This window comes from Camelus dromedarius, chromosome X (genome assembly GCF_036321535.1).
Source record: "Camelus dromedarius isolate mCamDro1 chromosome X, mCamDro1.pat, whole genome shotgun sequence".
Lineage (NCBI taxonomy): Eukaryota > Metazoa > Chordata > Mammalia > Artiodactyla > Camelidae > Camelus > Camelus dromedarius.
The window spans coordinates 11,398,968-11,420,677 of NC_087472.1; the positions used below are offsets into that span (position 1 = coordinate 11,398,968).

Here is a 21,710-nt window from a genome sequence, read left to right on the forward strand (position 1 = left end):
CCCCTGCTTACCTCTCTTGCTACCCACCTATCAACTAGATTTCAAGCCTTACATGAACTACTGTAAGCCCTCCCGCGTGCCATGTGCCCTCATGTTGCTGTGCTTTGCACGTGCTCTTTACGCTCAGAATGCCGTGATTCCCTTTCTTAGTGGCATCACTCTTGCAAAACACAGCTCAGGTACAACCTCTTCCAGGAAGCCTTCCTTCAGATGTCTTCCTTCTGTGCTCCCATGTCTCCCCTGTGTGTTCCTTTGTTACAGTATTTGGAAGACTAGGAGGTTGTCACCCCATTACCCTCTGCCTCCCTTATCACAAGATGAACCTCTTAAGGAAAGGGCCTTGGGCAGACTCATGTCTATTCTCCAGCACCTATCACTGTGCCTGGCACATAGTAGGTACTCCAGAGATGACTGAAATAATTGGCAGGGTGGGACTATTTCTAGATCCCCTCCAGACATGGCCTGGCAGGACAGCTCTTTGTCCCTCATTCCTACATGGTCATTATAATGAGAGGATATAGATGCGCCTCAACCAAAACCAGTAGCCCCAACAGCATGCAAAAAAGTGCAAGAAAACTCCAAGGACACAACGGAAAGCACCTGTTGTTCACATAGCCAGCAGCCCTTACCGAAGAGGAGAGCCCTGTTAATTTAAGCTGTTTAAATATCTTAAGATGTTTCTGCTGTGTTTTCTTTCTTCCCATTGTGGTCTAGGTATTTTACTTTTCTCATTTTTCTTCTCTGAAAGATACGAACTTCTTCACACCTTAAACTTTGATTCTGTGCGCCGTCGTATGAGTGTAATTGTGAAGACACAATCAGGTATGCATTTTAAAAACTTGACTTTTTTTCCGTTTGTAGATTTGTATGTTGATCAACTATTTCAAGAAAGGGAAACATTTCATGTAGTAGTGTGTGATTACCAAAGTCATGCAAAGCTTTTGTGTATGCCTTAATGTATTTATGTAAGCACGCACCAAATTGTCAGCGGCAGAACCCCTGGTATGACAATATTTGCATTTTCTTGGAAAGTGAGCTCTACTCTTCACTCCTGGATATCCAAACAGGGACTGAAGGAATGACTTTCACAGTTCAGGCCACTGACCAATTGCCAACAACGTCCGCATGCAGCAGCCCAATATCACTGGATGGTCTGAGATGACTAGCAGTGGAATCTCTGAGTGTATAGCGTTGCCGGTTATCCCTCCCTGACCTTCCTAATCCCCCACTGCTTTACACTCTCTGGAAGCAGGTGAGCTGAGATGACTAAGGGCCAGGCTGCTGGGAGCAGGTATCTGATTTTACTCCAGCACTCTGGGCCCTTCATTTCATACAGTAGAGAAGCTTACCCTTTGCACGGGAATCAGTACCATCATTTGAGGATCCCCCCATGTCCTTGGCAGGAGCCATGATGGTTGGAATGCCTTCTGCTCAGATTTGGCAAGACCCACATGGTAGCAGTCCTGCTTCATTTGTGGGCTCTCAGATTCCTGTGTGTGTCTGTCTGTATGTCTCCAGGTGGTTTTTCAAAATATCCTTGATTTATTTCCTAGTAATTTACTTTTTGGTATTAAATCTGTTGAAAATGTCTTAATATGAGAATGGGAAGATAAAGACAGACCCTTGAGGGTATATATCTTAATATGAGAATGGGGAGATAAAGACAGACCCTTGAGGGTATATATCTAACTTTATTCAGACGTTGTGGTATGACTGCAGATTCACAATATTAATTTCATTACATGTGAATGTGGAATTTATTTTAAGACTTTAAAACATACTGTAGATACGTGAGAGAAATTGAAAAAAAAAAAACCTAGCATGTGGAATACTTGTTGTTCTTGCCTGTACACATGCACTTAAGTGTTCTGCCAGTGGTGGGATGTCTGAGGCAGTGGTCTACCAAGGGCCTCGAGCTACCCTTTTTTAACTTTTCGAGCTCAGTGCTGTATAGGGATGGAGTGTCTTTCTTTTTCTTTTCTTTTTTTTTTAATTTTATACTTTTTTTTTTTTTTTTTTTTTTTGAGGTGGAAGTGTTTGGAGTATCTTTCTTAATGCTCAACTCTGTCTCCTTTCCGGGGTGCGTGGACTTGTGTAAAGCTGTACTTGTACTAGCATTCTACACAGCTGTTCTCAAGTTGCCAATGAAAACCATCAAGCCATTGTCTTAAAAAGCTAATGTGTATAGTCTGAAAGTGATTTTATTTTGTGTGACCTTGAGTTTGGTCCTTGTCATCTGGAGATGCCACTTGTGCACTTTAGACCATTAACAGCATCCTTAGAAGAGGGTTCAGGTGCAGCTCCTTGACACAAGCAGTCTTCTGTGATTCACTGGAAGGAAGTATATTTTAACAGAGGTGTGCGCTGTAAACTCTGGGAAATCAGTCTTGTCTGTATTGTTCCTAAGAGGTGGTGAATATTGTCCTGTCAGAGTAAATGTCAAGATGTCTCATTCCACTTGGTTTCAGGATACACAGCAGCTGGGTGGGAGAGGCCACTTCAATAGTTACCTGTTATTAAAATCCCAATACCAGTCTTAAAATTCTAAGTCAAATACTCTGGTTCTTTATTTTAGGAGACATACTTCTCTTTTGTAAAGGAGCTGACTCAGCAGTTTTCCCCAGGGTGCAAAATCATGAAATTGAGTTAACTAAAGCCCACGTGGAACGTAATGCAATGGTGAGCCTAAACCCCTCCCCGCAATAGAGAGAAAGAGAAATAATAGAGATGACTGCGTTTATGGAGTGCTAGTTAAAGGACTGCTCAAGTGAATTTCAGCTTATTTTTATGGTCTCTTTCTGTATTGAAGGATTTTGTAATATTATTTTCCTTATTTTAATGTAAAACACTCTGGCACAAGTTTCTGTTCACAATTTGTAGCCTTTGAAGACTTTTCAAGAATCTTTCTTTTATGTTCTGCTCTTTTTTTTTTAACCCCAAGAGCTGTTATTTTATTCTGAACCTAATTGAATGCTAACCTAATGCAATCTGTTCTTTTTTTTTTTTTAACTAAAAATGTGTCAGAATTTCTCTTTTGTACGGTGAAGCAAGAGTATTTAAAGAGTGTGTTTGTTTTTATTTATTATTTGGATAACTAGAGATTTCCTACTTTGCTTCTAGGATGGGTATCGGACACTTTGTGTAGCCTTCAAAGAAATTGCACCAGATGATTATGAAAGAATTAACAGACAGCTCATAGAGGCAAAATTGGCCTTACAAGACAGAGAAGAAAAACTGGAAAAGGTTTTTGATGATGTTGAGACAAACATGAATTTAATTGGAGCCACTGCAGTGGAAGACAAGTAACTAGAAAATTATATTTTTCTTATTTTAATGACCAGGCATTTGGGGTGGTAACTGTCTGTCCAGATTGACCATTTATTCTCAAGTTTTGAAATCTTTGATTCAGCTTTGTCTAAATACCAGATTTTGAACTGTTTGTGGGAATAATTTTCAAATTAAATATTTGTGACTTAGAAGAATGAATCTGTCATCTCTAAAGTCTTTTGAGTACTTAACTATGCTATTGCTTCATTTATGCAGATATTTATGAAATAGTCTTACTATGTGTAGGGAGCTTTTGCTAGAGGCATTATTTGAGTTGATGACTGGTAGAATGGGTATGATTTTTGACAGACAAGAGCAGAAGGAAGATTTAAGGTAGAGCGAACAACACGAGAGCTCATTCTAACCTGGCTTAACGGACAAGAGCATGTTTTTGCAGACTTCAAAATACTTTGCTCTAACTATGCAGGCTGAGCTCTGCCAGGCATGATTGCAGGTCTCCAGCATTTATCTGCTTGAGAAAATAAGTTTTAGATTCTATTTTAGGAATTTTCTAGAAATTGTGAGTGAAAATTGTGAGGCTTAACCCAAACATGAAGTTATAAGCATATATTCAGCCACATTGTAAGGTATTGAAATTCTAACAGACTTCCTTTAGTCTGATTTCATTGTTATTCTCTGGCCAAAAGGAACGCAAAGAAAGTATTCTTCTATCCTTGCCTTTCAGAATTATGTTTAAATTCTCTTTCAGAAAAGTTGACTTTCCTATACTTCAAGCTCCTCCCTCAGTATCTCATCTCATTAGAATGTGTCTAGCCCTTTCTGTTTTGAACCATGTTAAGTATTTGTATGGTAAGATAGAAAACAATGAAATATGCTAAAGTGGCAATGAATAAGAACATTTGGTGAGTTTCTGAACATTTTAGCTAAGGACAATGATTCTTAATTCTGCCATTGAAGACCAATTACCCCAGGAGATGTCATGAACTTTCCAAACCTCATTGTTTGAAATGTACTTTAATAAGTAAAAAGTGTGCCAGAGATAACACTCTCAGAAAGAGTAGAGGATATATAAGAAAACCAACTGATAACGTATCAGGTCTCCAGAATTGCTATGAATTATAAAAATTTTCTCTGTAACAAGCCTTCTTGCAGATTCTGTGTGGGGAATTTTCAAAGATAACAAGGTTTCCTTTGTGCTTTCAGGCTACAGGATCAGGCCGCTGAGACCATTGAAGCTCTGCACGCAGCAGGCCTGAAAGTCTGGGTGCTTACTGGGGACAAGATGGAGACGGCCAAGTCCACCTGCTATGCCTGCCGCCTTTTCCAGACCAGCACCGAGCTCTTGGAACTGACCACCAAAACCATCGAAGAAAGTGAAAGGAAAGAGGATCGATTACATGAATTGTTGACTGAATATCGTAAGAAGTTGCTGCGTGAATTTCCTAAAAGTACTAGAAGCCTTAAAAAGTAAGAAAGTGCATCAGTTTGTTATATTTAGACATTGGTACAGATGTAAATCATAGCTGCGTATGCGGAAGGCTCTATTTTCTACAATTTATCATTCTTTGCAGGTGCTTTATGCTTGTAAGTTAGAACCTTCCCTGAGGACTTGGCTAATGGCCCATTTGAGATTATTTGGCACTTTCCACTTCTCTTTTAATTTAAAAGAAAACCCTGCACTTCTCAAGATTTAGAAAAGTGGTTCATTTTCTAAATGTTTAGTTAGGGCCTAGGTATTTAGCACTGATGTTGTGGCCTGGTCTATGTTAAGGAAAAACAATTCCTTTTCATGGTCTCTTAAATGAATGTAATAAAATGAGCATAAGCAGTCTGCACGCTTGTTGAGGTCCTGGAGCCATTTTCCGTGTGGATTTTCGTGCCCCAGTACTCCAAAGAGGCCGAACACTTGACGGTGTGGACACTCAACTGCTTTCAGTGAGTCGCTTAGGAAGAACTTGTGGGATCTAAGGTTCTCAAGGAAAGCCACAGATCCGTAATAATTCCATGCCTAGAGATACAGTTTCCTATACTCAACATTGACCAATTATTAGAATTTACCTTGACCACAAGCAAATTGATTTTCTCTTCTAGAATGCCACAGCGTGTACCTGCACTAAATCAAAAGACACCCCTACCCAGGCAATATTATTTAACATTTCTTAAGCACACTCTTTGTTCCAGGAACAACATTAAGCATTTTAAATTATTCTCATTTAATTTTTATGACAACCCAGTAAGGCAATCTTATTTTCTTCATTTTACGGATAGGGAAACTAAGGCTCAGGGGCACAACGTGACTTACTCTAGACAACGCAGCCAATAAGGGGTGCAGCAAGTCTATCCAATGCCGGAGCCCATGCTTGTAGCAACTATGCTGTATCTGTATCCTCATCTCTAGTGTTTAAACAAGCTTTAAAAATGAATACCTCAGATTCATGAGGCTACGGGCAATTTTAAAACAGTTGTTGTTCTTCTGTTACTTGGACATCAGTGAGAGTAAACAGGTTTTTATTAATTGTCTATGATAAATCTTCTTTCCTTTAGCCAAACGGTACTTTAAAAGGCAGTCCAGATTACGTGTGTTTTACTTGTGCATTTATCTTACTCTGTTTGGGCTACCATAACAAAATACCATAGCCTGGGTGGCTTAAACCATAGAAACTTATTTCTCACATTTCTGGAGGCCAAAAGTCTGGGATCAGCATGCCAGCATGGCCGAGTTCCAGTGCGGTCCCCCTTCCTGGCTTGCAGAAAGCTGCCCTCTTCCTGTATCCTTACATGGCAGAGAGAGGACGCTCTCGTGTCTCTTCCTCTTCTTATAAGGATATTAATCCTATCATAAGGGCCCCACCCTCCCAATCTCATCTAAATTTGATTATCTCCCAAAGGCCTCATTTCCAAATACCATCACATTAGGGGTTAGGGCTTCAACATGGGACTTTTAAGGGGACACATTACCGTCCATAGCACCATTCAGCAGCTCTGGGACACTTTTGTAAAAGCCAGGGCTTATGGAAAGCTGAACTCACCATCTCAGAACATTCCCTCTTCCTGGCTCTTCTGTTTGGAATTGAGTACAGTCTCTCCCCAAGTTAAACAGGCGTCAGACACAGAATCACTTTTGCCAGCTTCTGCTCCTTTGTCCCTTCCACTTCAAATCGGCCACCAAGCCTTATCCATGTTCCCAGTCTTACCACTGGTGCCCCCACCAGATTCCTTGTAACTCATAACCAAAGCACTTAAGCCAAGTACTGCCCATATCAAAGCCCTGCTCGGAAACCGTTAGTGGGTCTCAAGTGACCTTTTCAACTTACTTTCCTAGTGCACCACACATACGTTCTCTCTCCTCTCCTCTTTCTGTCCTGTCTTTCAAGTTCCATGTCAGATATCACAAAGAACCCACTGTCCTTTCCTGATTTGTATTTACTGTCCCAGTCACTGGATATTAACTACATTTAATTTCTTGTTTGGTGGGATATATTCACTCATGTGGGCTTTTGCCACCCCAAGGAGGTTTTCTGTTCTCCAAGGAAAGAATGGTTAATAATTCTTTCCATCCTTCGATATGGCCTTCTTAAGAGTTGATGTTTACAAATACTGCTTGCTTGATTAGTGAGCCACTGTTTTCTTCACATTGCCAGCTCTGTGAGTAGGGAAGCAAAGAAGGAGAGTGTATGATTGATCACTTTTTTCCTTAATTGAAAAAAAATGAAATGTTAATTTGTAGAATTTTCTCAGTTGTATGTTTTCCCCCATATGTTTTTCTTCAATACTTGGCACCTGTTAGATTTTTCTTTCCTGGCAACTAAGCCCTCTTAGTCGTGGCTATGCATGAGAATTACCTGCGGAGCTTTTTAAAACAAGCCCTGTCCAAGATACTCTGATTTAATTTATCTTCAAATATAGACTTCAGACATGGGCTTTTCTGCCCAGATGACTCTAATGGGAAGGCTATGGTGGAAGAACCACTAATCTCGCATAAAATGATACTTATTTAAGGAACATATATCATTATTATATGGTATTCTTTAATGAACACCATGTCTTTTAGGTAGTCCATCATATTTGAGAAGCCAGATCTGTTGGTAGGTTTTGTCACTCAGGCAGAGAATTAGGGGAAAGCCTTCTGTGATTTGTATACCCCAAAGCCATTTTGTCTTCTCCTTGCGTTGTTAAGGAATTTTCAGAGTGGCTGATGATTTGTCTTCATATCAGAGTTGGACCGATTAAACTGTAATCTCCAAAATTTACTTAAGTTTCCTATATGGAGACCAGCTACTAAATGTCCATTGTTTTTGTATTTAGAACTTGGTGCCATCTGTATGGGCCGCTTGAGTCTCAGAGATGTGATAGAAAGTCTCTGTTGTGCCATTATTACAGACAATTGCTTCTTTAGAATTTACAGGTCCAGGAACCAGGTTGATGATGACCCTTACACAGGACACTCCTCTGTGGTTTAAAAAAAAAAAAAACAAGATTCCTAAATAGCAACATATAATAGATTCCAATATGGCATTGTTTTTTCTTTTTCAGAGCATGGACAGAACATCAGGAATACGGATTAATCATCGATGGCTCCACATTGTCACTCATATTAAATTCTAGTCAAGACTCTAGTTCTAACAATTACAAAAGCATTTTCGTACAGATTTGTATGAAGTGCACTGCAGTGCTCTGCTGTCGGATGGCACCGTTACAGAAAGCCCAGGTAACTGATGTTAGTTCGTGTTCCATTCTGGGTACTTCTATACACATATGTGCAAATGTTTACTTTACTTTAAATCTGTTTCTTCAGAGAGCCTTTAGTACCTTATTTCATCTTCCCTGGCTGCTTCTTACTCTGTGTGGTCAAACCAGGAGTCTTCCCATCAGTTTGAGCTAGTCCTCTTCTTTACCTTGTCTTCCCAAGCTGGCTGTCCAGTTCCTCACTTTCCAAACTTCTCTACTGAGTGCTTGGTGCCGGCTGCCGGCGTTCCACTGCTCCTGGCTCCTCTATTACATTAGCCCCACGCACTCTTTCTTCCCGTGTTACTCTGTTGGATCTTCTGGAGGAGAGCAGAGACCCCCTTGCTGAATCTGTCCTGCAGTCTTTCATTTCCCCTCATTTCTCCACTGCACTTGACACTGTCACTTACATCCTCCGTTAAACTCTCTGCTCTTGGTTTCTGGGATGGTCCACAGTCCTTTTTTTCAAACTTCTTGGCAACCTAGTGTCTTTTTATTTTGCTTCATCTCTGTCTTCTCTGTGATTATCAGTTTTTCCTGGGACTGTGTCTTCCCTCTGCTTTTCACTTACAGGCTGTCTTTCTGGATAAGCACATCCATGACTCCCACTGATGATAATGTCTCTCCTCCTGACTTGCCTGTTTTGTTAACTCATATTTCTAGCTGCCTGCTAGACAGCTTCATACGGACTCCCCACTGTCACATTTAATTCGGTATTCAAGACAGATACTATAATTTTCTCCTTCAGGCCAGTTTGTGTTATCCCTTGTCTTCATTATTCCTGTTACCAGTGACATTTTTCCTTTGCTTCCTAAGTCTCCAAACTACCTTTGACCCTTTTCTCGCTCACCCCATATATTGTCACCAAGTCCTGTTGGCCCTACCTTTTGTCATAGCTCTCATTTGGTGCCATCTTGTTAAACCTTTTATCTCCAGCCTATTCCAAGCAAGCACTTATGACTTCACACAGAGACATTTGATTTAATCTCACCAGTGCTTCCTCCTTCCCCCTTCAGTCTGTTTCCCCAGGCTCCCAAATTAATCTTCTTAAAACCGTACTTCTCTCATCGTGTATTCTTGCTCAAAAACTTTTCAGTAGTTTCCTATCCCTTGGGATGAAGGGCAGATGACTCAGTGTGACACTCGGGGCCACCCCGATGACCTTTTTCATGCAACTCTACAGACTTTGTGTCCACCGTCATTCATGCCCAGTGTGAATCCTCTACTCCTGCTGGTTGTTCCCTCTCCATGTCCCTTCCACGTGCCATGCTCACGCCAACTTCCAAAGCTTTCCTCTTAACATTTCCTCATCTGGAATTCCTCTGAATTCCTCCTGGCCTAACAAAAATTTTGCTCCTAATAAAACCCAGCTCAAGGGCCACCTCCCATATGCTGTCTCTTGCAGTTCGTCTGGCTCATCCTGATCTGCTTCACTCGGTCTAAGGAACCTTGGAGTCTCAGTTGCAGACTTTTTCGTTTGTGTATACGCTGGATCCTTGTATATGTGTTAGTGTCTTGCTTCTTCCCATTCCCCAGCTGCTTGCTCTAGCCCCGCGGATGGCGCTGTATTTTCTGCTTCTCCTTCACACACGCCCTCTCCCTCCCTCTCACTTGCCTGCGCGCACACAGCCCATCCTAATTTAGGGCATTGTCTCTGTTTGCCTTCTTCTCGCTTTTAATTTCCACTGCAGTCAGGTGCCCTTCTTTTTTTTCTTCAGCCTTTAGAGCCTTTTTTTTTCTGCCCATACATTCATTGTCTGTTGCTTGGGTTGCTCACCTGGATTCTGACTGCTCCGCTGCCCAGGCAGGTATCTGAATTCCTGACGCCATGCTGCTTCTCCCACCCAGAATATTGGAGACCCTGTGGTTCAGTGTTTTTTTCCTCTAACTGTAGTCACTTCTTGCAGGATATCACCTACTCACCTGTCATATCCATATAGGTGATTTTCAAGTCACTTCTCCAGTCCACATCTTTGGAGTTCTACTTTACTTCTCCAGTTGTTTTCTGAACATACTTTCTTGGGTGTGTCATTATCACCTCAACTCAGCAATCTGTAGAGCACAGCCGCCATTTTCATTGTCTTTTTTTACACCTGTTACTGAGCTTGCTGTACTTCCAGGTCTTTAGATTCAAAACCTTCAAATCTGTGTTGACATCCCCATGCTTTACCCTTCCATGTGATCTCAGTCACCAAATCTGTTCATTTCCAGTACGTTGTCTTTTCCATCTATTTCTTTCTTTCCATTGCCTTCCAGGTACAGGACTTGAACAGCTCATTTAACTCCACCTAACTTTCTCTCTGACATCATAGGCCTTCTTACGTGGAAGACTTAGATGACAGTGTTATATATATTCCCTTGCATAGATGGCATGTATTGTTAATCTGATTGTCTGATATTATTGTATCCATTCCCCATAATATGCTTCTTAAGGTGTATGACCAAGCCTTATATCTTCTTTGGATATTTGCACATTGTATTGGGTGTAGTTACACTTGGTCAATAAATAGTTTTTGGTAAATTGATTTCTTTTTCATGAAGCTGTCTACAGGGTGAAGAGACATTCTAAATCCAGATGACCGGGGGGCTCAGTAAAAAGCTCCATGTTTATCTATCTAAATCTTTCACAATTTTATGGTGCATGACCATATATCCTTTTATCTTTCCACAAGAATGATCTTTCATCTTTTTAATGTATATTTTCATGCAGAAGCTGTCACCCTTGATAATTTTATTGCCTTCCCTAGGCCTTTCCTGACTGCTTTTGTCTTCCTGGAGGTGTAAATCACACCTGCACACAGTACAACGGTGCAACTGGTTTCGTAGCCTATCAAAACAGTGTTGTAGCCCATCAAGAACAAATTTAGTTTGGGTTCTTTGATTTTTGTCTTTGACTCACTTACAAATTATTTCTGACACTTTTATAAAGTTTTTAAAAAGAACCAAGTTGAGGTGAGGGATTGGGGGAAAGCTAGCATTTCATAGTAACATCATTATTGTGTTAAATGGATTGGACGTGGGGTTTTTTGTATTTCATACAACTAAAACCTTACTGAATTTTCTTTAAAGAAAAGACTGCGGGGTGGCTTTGCCTTGTATAAATTATTTTTAATCACTTTAGTTATGTGAAAATGGACTTTATTTATGTTACCTGGTGACAGCCATTGTGAGCACAAAATTTTGCAAGGCATTATTTAACTACTGAATTATATAAGCTTTCTAAAAGCTGCTAGATTCCATGGGGTTTTGAGGGTTGACACATAAAGCAGTCATTATCTAAAACATAGGGTGGGAGGACAGCTGCTTGCCCAATACAGTTGCCACAAGTAACTCTGCCAGATTTATTTTATTCGGTACCTACCATGAACACAGCATCAAGCTGCATTGTGCCGTCGACACATGTTTAAGGGACACTCGGGAAAATACAGGCTTTATATACATATCTTAGGCATCTTTCCGCAAATCTCATCACCTTTAAGATTCCTCGTTTTCAAATGTGGCTACCTATACAAGATGTCAAATCATATTGGTCATTGAGAGATTTAGTGCAGTTTAGTTGGCAGCTAGATGGGAATAAGGGTTGAGGCGCACTCGGGAGGTGGGAATGCCAGCAGGTAGAGAGGGAGAGGTAACCAAAAACACTGTTCTCTCACTGCCCACTTTTGTACCCATAGGCCCATTCATGTTACCCCAAATTGGCTTTCTAGTCTCCACTTTGACACATTCAACACCTGATCTGAAAGGACACTTGAAGCAATGACTAAAGAGGGAAAAGTATTGACCTCTGATATAGGTAGGAGGTGTGGTTTTTGACAGTTCATACATGCACAGAACCAGAAACAAGTGGGTGCTGGTGTTACCTTATGAAAAGCTATGTTCTTCCACCTCTGAGAATTCAAGACTGTTGTACATATATGCACAAACTATCTTTCTGTTTGCAAGGCCTTCATTTACAAGTGTGAATGAGGCAAATACCCCCAATGTAGTACAATCTCACATTCTGCTTTGACCTTTTCTATACCTCTTTTGTATTTAATGTTTAGATTGTGAGAATGGTGAAGAATTTAAAAGGCAGCCCAATAACACTGTCGATAGGTGATGGTGCCAATGATGTTAGTATGATCTTGGAATCCCATGTGGGAATAGGTAAGAAACATCTAATGAGATGGCAGCTGTAAGGTATCAGTATTGCTTTTAGGTAGAGTGGTCTTATTATTCTAGAGAGATTGTTTTGGGTGCTCATCTTGAATTTAAATTTGGGAATGATCACTGTTAATCAAATGAAGTTCTTCATCTGATCATGGAATATGTCCACACCAAAGTCCTACCCTTCGTGGAATGTAGCAATACAAAGTTGGAGGATATTTTTTATATTAGCCAAGTAAAATGAATTTCCTAAACCTACTGACAGTGCAATTGATCATTTAGCTCTCAACTTTGACAGCATGCATGAAATTTTATTGATTTTTTTTTTTTTTTTTTTTTTTTTTTTTTTTTTGCCCTTGGCCAGATCGTCTGCTTATGTTGATGCACTATATCTTCTGAGATTCTTAACAGTTTGGGACTAAGAAATGATAACTGGTTGGCTGATTTTCTCATGGCAATATTTGTGCGTGGTTTGGGCTGTACTGGTGAATTTATATATTGGCATGCAACAACAGCTTTTCTACAGTCTGCACCATTTTCCCCCTGTTAGGATGCTGGGATACAGCAGTCCTGACACCCCCAGCAAGTGTTTTTTTGTTTTGTTTTGTTTTTGGAAGGGGAAAAATATTGGAATTAGTATCTTGGGGATTATTGTATTGGATATATGTTTGGATTCCCAAATTCTTTCCATTTGGAAGTAACTATTCAGTGTGGAACTCATGTTCTACTCATTGTTTATTGAGTATGGAAATGACGTAAAGCTGCTTGAGCTTATGTAATACTTGGTCTCCTGCTCAGCCTTGCAGAACATTTGGTCTTGTCTATAACATCCATAGTGATGCACATTTGGTCCACACCAAAAGAGCTTTGAGATTTGGTCCTGTCCAGAGCCATTTGGCATGGACCAAATATGCTCGTGGACATTTTGGACAGGACCAAATTTCAAGGACCTTTTGGTGTGGACCAACTGCCTTATGGACATTTTGGACAGACCAAGTGTATTCATTCTGAATACACTTATGCAGTCAGTATAAGGACCTTACCATCTCATCGTAACTCTTCAGTTTTGAGCTTAGACCACAAACCCCAGGTCTCTGAGTTGCTTTAATACAGTGCCTAATCTGGTGCCATGCCTAATTAAGCACTTACTAAATACATTCAAAAAATTTTTCAAATGTAATTTTTTTCTTCAGGATAATTTTTAACTTGGAATGATTAAAATAATGATTCTGTTTAATTATTTTATATTGTGTCATAAGTAGGTAATTGCCAATTAAACATAATTTTACTTTTTATTGGTAAGTCTCTCACTGTCACTGTTAAAAGCACTTTTTTCTTTAAAAAAATAAAGCTAAACTAATCAGTTGAACTAAGCTAATCAATTGAACATGTAAGCAAGTTAAAAATAGGAAAGTGACAAATCAGAGGGTTGCTTATTCTATAAAATACTCACCCTATAGAGATTTTCTATTTTTAGGTATTAAAGGCAAAGAAGGCCGCCAAGCAGCCAGGAATAGCGATTATTCTGTTCCAAAGTTTAAACATTTAAAGAAACTGCTGTTGGCTCACGGACATCTATATTATGTGAGAATAGCACACCTTGTACAGTATTTCTTCTATAAGGTATGTGATAAAATATTTGTGATTTAACTTATGATTCTTTAACCCAGCACTGGCTCAGCTTGGTTTAGTTTTTTTTTTTCCTTTTTTCATGTTTCTTTGACAGTCTTATTGCTGAAATTTGTGGTCAGCGACAGAGGTGGTATATTAAATGAATCCGAAACCAGAAATTCCTTTTAATGCAAGAGATTTGAGATGAAATTTTTAAGTCAACCTTCTTGAAGTATAGTTTAAATACAATATATGTACCCATGAAATGTTTACAGTTCAATTTTGACAGACATATACATCCATGAAACCATAGGCAGAATATTGTACAGCAGATCTCTAGAACTTACTTGTCTTACATAACTAAAGCTTTATACGCATTGAGTAGCAACTCCCCATTCCTCCCTCCCCATAGCCCTAACCCTTTTTGCAGTCTTCTTTATTTTCCGGTACCACGTGATGTTCTAGGCTCATCTTGTAGTCTTCTTTCCCCAGTCCTGGATTCAGACTTTTCTCCAAGGATCACTGCTTCCTTCTATTTGCAAATGGTATTTAGAAATCAAGATCTGGGTACTAGTAGTGCTCATTGCTACTGAGCTGAAGTTCTTGGGCCAGAATGAGTGGTATCAGTATGAACTCAGTATTTAAACTCAAGTTTATACTGATACCTTTGATTACAGCCAGTGCCACAAGGTTCATTCTAACCTTTCCCTTTTCCTTATTTGTAACTCCTTTCTTCAGTGGTGAGAAACCTGGTTCTCATCCTCATTATGTTTTCTTAATTTGCTGAACCCTAGTGTACATCTCAAATAGTTTCAGAATTGCTAACTCATACTCCTGTGAGAACTAACTTGAGTAATATATTTGTGTGCACTTCTTTTTGTCTTTAGCCTTAGAAGTATATAGTCAAAATATTGTTTCCAAAGTTACTTTTTTCCTTTTCCACCATTCAGCGTGGTTATGTTACTTATTTGTAATATAGTTAGGGTCTGTCGGGCCTTGGGCTCAATAACTTAACAGCCACTGGGGTTGGATGGTTATTCTCTCTTACCTCCCCCTAGCAGGAGAGCCCGTGAAGATTTGCCGTGCTGATCTGCCTAGCAATCTGATCCTATTCCAGAAGCTTGGTTTGCCTCTAAGATTTTGGCCTGCAATTCAAGCAACTGCCACCAGATGGAAGGAATGTTTTTTGTTAAGAAAAACAAAACAAGCATTAAAATGGCTGTTTATCCTGGGTCATTAATTTACATACCCCTGTTCCCAGGTTAGGGGAGTATGTAGGGCGATGCGCTCTGTCTTCATTAGGATCTGTGTGTGCATTGTCATGTAGTTACTGACATAGCAGTATCCCTTGTTTAGTGCTGTTTTTTGTCCCAAGATAATTTCTAATACTTTTGACCCTCTTTGGCTGAGCTAAGATGCCCTCCTTCCTCTTATCTTGCCATTGCATCTTCAAGTTGTTATTGGCCAGCCCTGGAGTACTTCAGTGACAGCTCTTCCTGCCTTCTATTTCTCCATTTAGTCCTCCTTTCATAATTCAGCCAGGTTAATGTTTAGAAAATGCCACTTTTCAGCTTGTCTCCAGAAACTTCACTCTCCATTGTCTAAGAATTACTCTGGCTTTTAGTGCACTCCACAGTCGGACTTTGTCTTACCTTATATGTTTAAAATACATCTGACCTCGCTTTGCTTCCTGTTCATCTTTCTTACCTAGTTCGAAGTCTAGATTCTTTATTCATGCAGTCAGCAAATAGTTTGAATGTGTTACCATGTGCCAAGCGTTGTTTTAGGCCCTGAGGATTCATGATGGGATAAAACAGGCAGAGTTCCTTTTCTCATGGGACTTACATTCTAGTGGGAAAGGCAGACTTCCCCTTCCCACAAAGCACCCCCATAACACACACCGAGCACTGCCTCCTCCAACCTCAGAACGCTTTATGTATGTAAAGTATGACTCTGGAAATGCTGCTGACAGTATTTTGCATTCTGCCAGAACTGATACATACAGATGAGTGTCGCCTTGCCAGATGATGACCTTGGGAGCACTAACACTCAAAATACACGTAGCAGTTTTCCTTAGAAACATCCTCCAGATCCTGTAGTGTATTCGCCCAGATAGCCTCAGCTGTGGCAGACGCTCATACTTTAAGGATCCATTGGATTTTTAAAACAGTCTCAAGTCCACCAGCCTGGTGAATTAACTAAGTGAGAATGTGTGACAGAAGGAAGGAGACTGGTTTTTTGACATGGCTTAAAAATGGGCTATTGAAGGTGCCCTGAAAGAAAAATCCAAAGACATCATAAACAAGTGAGAGCAACGCTCGAATACAGTCACAGCCGACCCTAAAGGATGACACTCAATTGAAAATATCAGTTCTAGTAGTTTTGCCTGAAGATATTAATTTCAGTAATTATCATCTCACCTAGTGGCTTTTACTGCCTTATGAATTCTCAGCTTTTATTTTTTTAATCTGCTTGTTTTTAGTATTCTCCCAATTAAATGATAAATCCCTTAGGAGTAAGAAATTTTGTTTTGCTTTGTGTTTTATATCACCCACAGTGTCATCTTTACATACAGTAGGTGATCAAAAATAATTAGCTGGTACTTGTTACTGTCAGTGTACACTACAATAATTTCTTTACTATTTATTGGCATTGATTGACTTTAAAATTTACACTTACAGCTTTATGTCAGTCTACTTTGTGATGATTTTGCAAATTCACTTAGCATTTATGGTGCAGTACCATTAGGTGTTCATATTGTATGAGCTCATTGCTTCCCTAGAAGAATTAGCAAGAGGTTCTTATAAAGTAAGTGAGATCCTCTTCTGCTTTGGAAAGGCAAAAATGGTATTAATGTGAATGTAATCATTTGTTTTGACTAGTTTTCTTACAACTCTGGAGTAGAGGTTTAATGCATTACGATATTAGAAGAACTTAGGACTGCCTGTGGACTATTTGGAGTACAATTTCCTGTTTTAGTTTAGAAAGTTGATAAAGTGAAAACAGTAATAACCCTTTTCTTTATTTTTTTTTCTAGAACCTTTGTTTCATTTTGCCACAGTTTTTGTACCAGTTCTTCTGTGGATTCTCACAACAGGTTTGTTTCCCTAGTTATTTGTTATAATGTAGCCTATTTGCTATTAATAACTTACCTTTTATGTGTTGGATTGTAGAGATTAGAGAGGTATGCCCATAGTAAAAGGGTTTTTTTCCCTTGGTTTGACGATTGATCTTCTTGGCCTGATTTTGAAACTAGCAGATCTTCATATCTTTGCTTTGGTCTTTTTGTTATTTTCTTTTTGAAAGTTATTTGGTACATCCTGTTGCAATTGAGATCCTTTAAAATTTTTTTTTCTTTTTATCAGTGTATACAATGTTTTCCAATAATCCTAAAACATTATAGTTTATTATTTCATTAAATAAAATCTCATACTTTTGTACAGTGTCAGGTTGATTTTCTAGAAAAACACTGATGTTTAAGCTGGCCAAGAAGCTGGGACTCCTGGAGAAAGCCTTAGATTACTTAAGCGATTCTACACTTTTTGCCCTCGATTGTTTTCAGAGCATTTATCACATAAAGAATATGGTGTATGTTAACTTGATACGTAAGTGGTGGGATGGGCAGGCATGTTTGTAGGTTTGTTTTAACAACTGAAATGAATTTTGCATTGATGCTAGTGGAAGTAGAGCTAAATAAAGGTGCTGTAATGCTCAATGACTCAAAAATTTCGTAGTTAATGTATGAGCAATTCAGTGATTTTTGCCAAGCTGAGTTGCTCGTGACATCATCACAGGTATTAGAGACTGAGTTTCTGAATTTCAAGGCATGCTCCATTCCTCGTGACAGGAAGTGATTTTTTTTCTAATCTCTTGGCAGTGTTTTTAATAGAGTGTATTCTTCTCAATGGGAAGTGACTGCTATCTTTCTATTGAACTTGCCTCTTGTCTCTTAACATCAGTGCGATGTCATCAGCCCCATGATGCCAGTTAAGCAGATCACTTTATGAATTAATCATCAACCAGCTGTAGGAAGTGCCTTCAGCTTTCTTATATCCAAAATAGCAGTATTAGTAACAGAGTTTTATAAATTCTGATAAATCGACTTTTCTTGAGTATTCGGATTACTATTGATCAAAATGCTTGTAATTCCTCACTTCCTTGAATGATAGATGCGAATATTAAAAAGACATTTTCAAATTTTGTAGCACAATGATAAAGGGAAGTTGGCTTGAGCTGGTTAAAACATTGTTTTTCTTTTGAAAGGAATCTGTTGCTTTTAAAACATGTTTACCAAGCACAAGTTGTATGAAGGCAGAAAGGACTTACTCCTTGTAAAACCCTGGGCTATTGGGGTCTGCTTAGGTTTCCGTAGGAGTTGGTGTTTGCCTTCCTCATTTGCTCAACTGGTACGTTCATTTATTTAACAAATACTTCTTGAGTGCCTCCTGTGTGCTAGGCTCAGCGTGGGGGATGGAACAGTGATCAACGCGTGCAGTACAGTGAGCGACAGAGGGAGAGACAGACATCAATCAGATAAATGTGTTATGTTGGGGGCTGATAAATGCTCTGAAGGGGGAAAAAATAGCATCATAAATGGAGAGTGTGACTAGGGAAGACAGCTGCTATTTAGACAGGATGATCTGGAAAGTTCTCTCTGGTGAGGTGACATTCGGGCAGACATCTTAGAGGAAAAGTGTATCAGGTAAAAGGAAGGTCTCTCTGAGGTCATGATGTGTTGTACATATCTTTATTTTTTTACTTTGGCCATGTGCTGGTGCTGAATGTAAAGACCTTTGTTGCAAATATCTGGAATATATACAGGTAATCAACCTTTTTCAGATCAGGTCTACATCACGTATTCTCTGGACCTTGGAGAGGGAGCGTTGGAGAATATAGAGATTGGACCAGGATTCAGAGTCTTTAAGCAAAAAGCAACTCTGTCTTTAACAAAGCTAGCAGAGTACTGGTCTTTTTCCTTCATGAAAAGATAGCATTTATAACAGGTTTAACAAGAAATAGTATTGTCAACTAAACCTGTTGTTTATTTTCAGGACTTTTCTTGTCTCCTCTAATTACGCACATAAGAATTACAATTGTCTTCTCACGTACCCTCAGAGTACCATAGTGGAACAAAAGTAGATTGATGCTTCTTTTGTTTGAATGAAATTCAAGACTAAATTACACACCAGTCAATCTGAGTTTTGTTTTTGTGTATTTGTTTGTTTGTTCAATTTTCTCATTAGCGAAAATGGGTATTTTCCAGTGAAAATGTAGCATTGTGTGCCAACAGACTAGTCCTCTCCCTTGAGAATTAAAAGGACTGTAACACCTTTTAGGGGGTACTTTTAATTCAGTAACATATTTTGCTAAACTGAAATCTTGTGTGTTTAGGAGAAAAGCACCTCCGTTTTCTGCTTAGAGCCGTGTTTTTAACTCATTGCGAAAGTTGCTCGCGTTCTCTCTTGCTTTGTCTCTTCTGCAGGCCGGAGTTGTGGTCACCTCCTCTGGGCTCTCCCAGCTCCTTGTTAGCTCGCCACTCTGCCTCCCCCTCTAGAACTCCTTGGCAGACAGGGTACAAATCTTTTCTGTCCCCGGGATCAGTCACTTAGTAAACACTCAGTAAATGTTTCTGAAGTCAACTAATGAGTGAACTAATTAATGCCTCTATTCAGGTTGTTCCCAGCCTTTCTGAGTCAACCCCTACGATGGTAGTGATTGTATGTTTAGTAGCCAGTGATTGAAAAATGCATAATTGCGTTAATTTGTGTCACATTTAAATGCATTTGATTAATCAAAAACCATTTTATATGTGTGAAAAATGCATATGAATATGGGGTGTTATTTATTCAGGTCACAGGTGATGGTTTTATGACAGCATTTAGCACTGCATAGAAAACTGCTGAACTCAATAAGTATTTTCATCAAAATGAGGTTCATTTAAAAAAAAACCTTAATTTTTTTTCAATAAAGGAATATTGAGAATGTCAGATCAGTCCTTTATAGATGTGTTATAGCTTCTAATCTCTACTCATTCATTCATCCAGTATTTATTGAATGCTTTCTGTATGCCAAGTTGTGTTCTAGGAGTTCAAGGTTGTCAAAGACAGGAACACACTTACAGTTGATCAAATTAGGTTTATTACTTGATGCAACAAGAAAGAGCAGCATGAGGAACAGTGGGGCCTCTCAAGGAAAAAGATGTTAGAGAAGTCTTATAAGGTTTGGGCTTGAGTTAGGTGATGCGAAGAAGGGTTTAAGGAGTAGGGCCTTGCTGGCTATTGTTAGCCAATAGGGGTAATGTTATGCCCGGGCATTTTAGTAAATCTTACCCAGGAAGCCAACGTGTCATTAGACGAGAAGCAGTAAGTGGTCACCCAGATTAGCCAGAACATGGATGTTGCTCATTATTGTGATTTGGACAATATTTATATTCTGTCTGTCTTCAAACGTGATTATGGAATGTTTGTGTTTTTGTCCTGATCCATTATGGTCAAAGAGTGGCCTTGTTTAGTGCTGCTGTTCTTTGAGATTGTTTGTGTTTGACAGAACACCGCTGCCCCCCTGGGATTGCCAGGCCAGCTCCTGGATGTCAGGGGCTGCTCTGCTTTCTCTCAAGCTGCAGCTATCAATAAAATAAATAAAGATCCCTGCCTGTGTAGAGCGTAAATTCTAGTGTGACGAGAGAGACAGTAAACATAATAAATTGATAATGTAAGTTAGAAGGTGATTAGTGCTATGGGGGGAGGGATGTGTTCAAGAGAGAGGGAGAGGCTAGCTCAGTCAAGATGGGTCTCACTGAGAAGGTGACAGACAGGTAAGAGAAGCCAGATTGAGTGGGACTTTATAACCACGCCATTGTAGGAACTTCTTTGCTTTCAGAGATAAAGGAATCCACTGGAGAGTTTGAACAAAACAATGATTCGATTTGACTGATTTTCTAGTAGCCATTTCCTGGGGCCATTGTGTTGAGAATAGACTGCAGGTCAAGGGGAGAAGAAGCTGGGATACCAGTTAAAGGCCTGCAGGGTAGTCACAGTGGAGGTACTGAGAAGTGATGTGCTTCTGAATATATTTGAAAGTAGAGCCAATAAATGCTTCTTAACTGATTGGATGTGGGTTGTGAAAAAGAGAAGAGTCAAAGATGAAACCAAAATTTTGGTTCCGATTGATCAGAAAGATTTAGTTGTCCTTTCCTGAGATGGGCAAGACGTCAGGAGGAGCAAGTTTGAGGTGAGGGCAGGTCAGAAATTCAGTTCTGGATATAGTTTGAAATATGCTGGAGACCCAAGAGGAGGTACCAAGCAGGCAGTTGGATATATGCAAACAGCTCTGGGCTGGAGATAGGTATTTGGGAATTTTCAGTGAATGGGTTGTATGAAAACCAGGGGACTGAATGAGATCACCTAGAGAGTGAATATAAAGTGAGCTCCAAACACCGAGCGTGAAAATACTCCAACAGGGGGCTCAAGGAGAGTGGGAGACAGAAGGAATGACTAGTGAGGTAGGAAGAGAAACTCATGTCACAATGTTTTGAGGACCTAAGTGATACCAGGCACCAAGGTAGATACTGGGGTTGCATACACCGTGAGGCCGCTCACTGAGGTAGGAAACATAGGAGAAAGCAGATTTGAAGGGAAAGTTGATGAGTCTGGTTTTGAACATTTTGAGTTGCAGGTTGTCCTATGGGACGACAAGCAGGAAGTTGGAAACTTGGGTCAGACGGAGCCTAGGAAATTCAGGACCGGAGAGTCATGACCATGTACATATATTTAGCTTTGTTTTTGTGAATACATTTATTTAATCCTTAGTAAATGGCCACATTCAATATCATAAATATAGTCTGGAGAAGGTGATAGTGATATTTAAAACCATGTAAAATGTTAAGCATGAAGAACTGATACAGGCTGGCCACTGCCTATGTTTAGTTTCCCTGACGGTTT

At 39.6% G+C, this 21,710-nt stretch overlaps 1 protein-coding gene across 6 annotated transcripts in view; it reads left to right on the plus strand.

The window, feature by feature from the left end:
* The window catches only part of ATP11C (ATPase phospholipid transporting 11C), a 151,676-nt gene that overhangs the window by 105,984 nt on the left and 23,982 nt on the right, over nucleotides 1-21,710 (plus strand). For all 6 annotated transcript variants that reach the window (XR_010379523.1, XM_064483253.1, XM_031445067.2 and 3 more), the window contains exons 16-23: nucleotides 749-822; nucleotides 2,576-2,679; nucleotides 3,121-3,302; nucleotides 4,492-4,755; nucleotides 7,822-7,996; nucleotides 12,057-12,159; nucleotides 13,637-13,782; nucleotides 16,808-16,867. Coding sequence is in view for 5 of the 6 variants with exons in the window: in XM_064483253.1 (XP_064339323.1) it covers nucleotides 749-822; nucleotides 2,576-2,679; nucleotides 3,121-3,302; nucleotides 4,492-4,755; nucleotides 7,822-7,996; nucleotides 12,057-12,159; nucleotides 13,637-13,782; nucleotides 16,808-16,867 (1,108 nt within the window). In the remaining variant the exon portion in view is untranslated. The remainder of the gene's footprint in view (nucleotides 1-748; nucleotides 823-2,575; nucleotides 2,680-3,120; nucleotides 3,303-4,491; nucleotides 4,756-7,821; nucleotides 7,997-12,056; nucleotides 12,160-13,636; nucleotides 13,783-16,807; nucleotides 16,868-21,710) is intronic.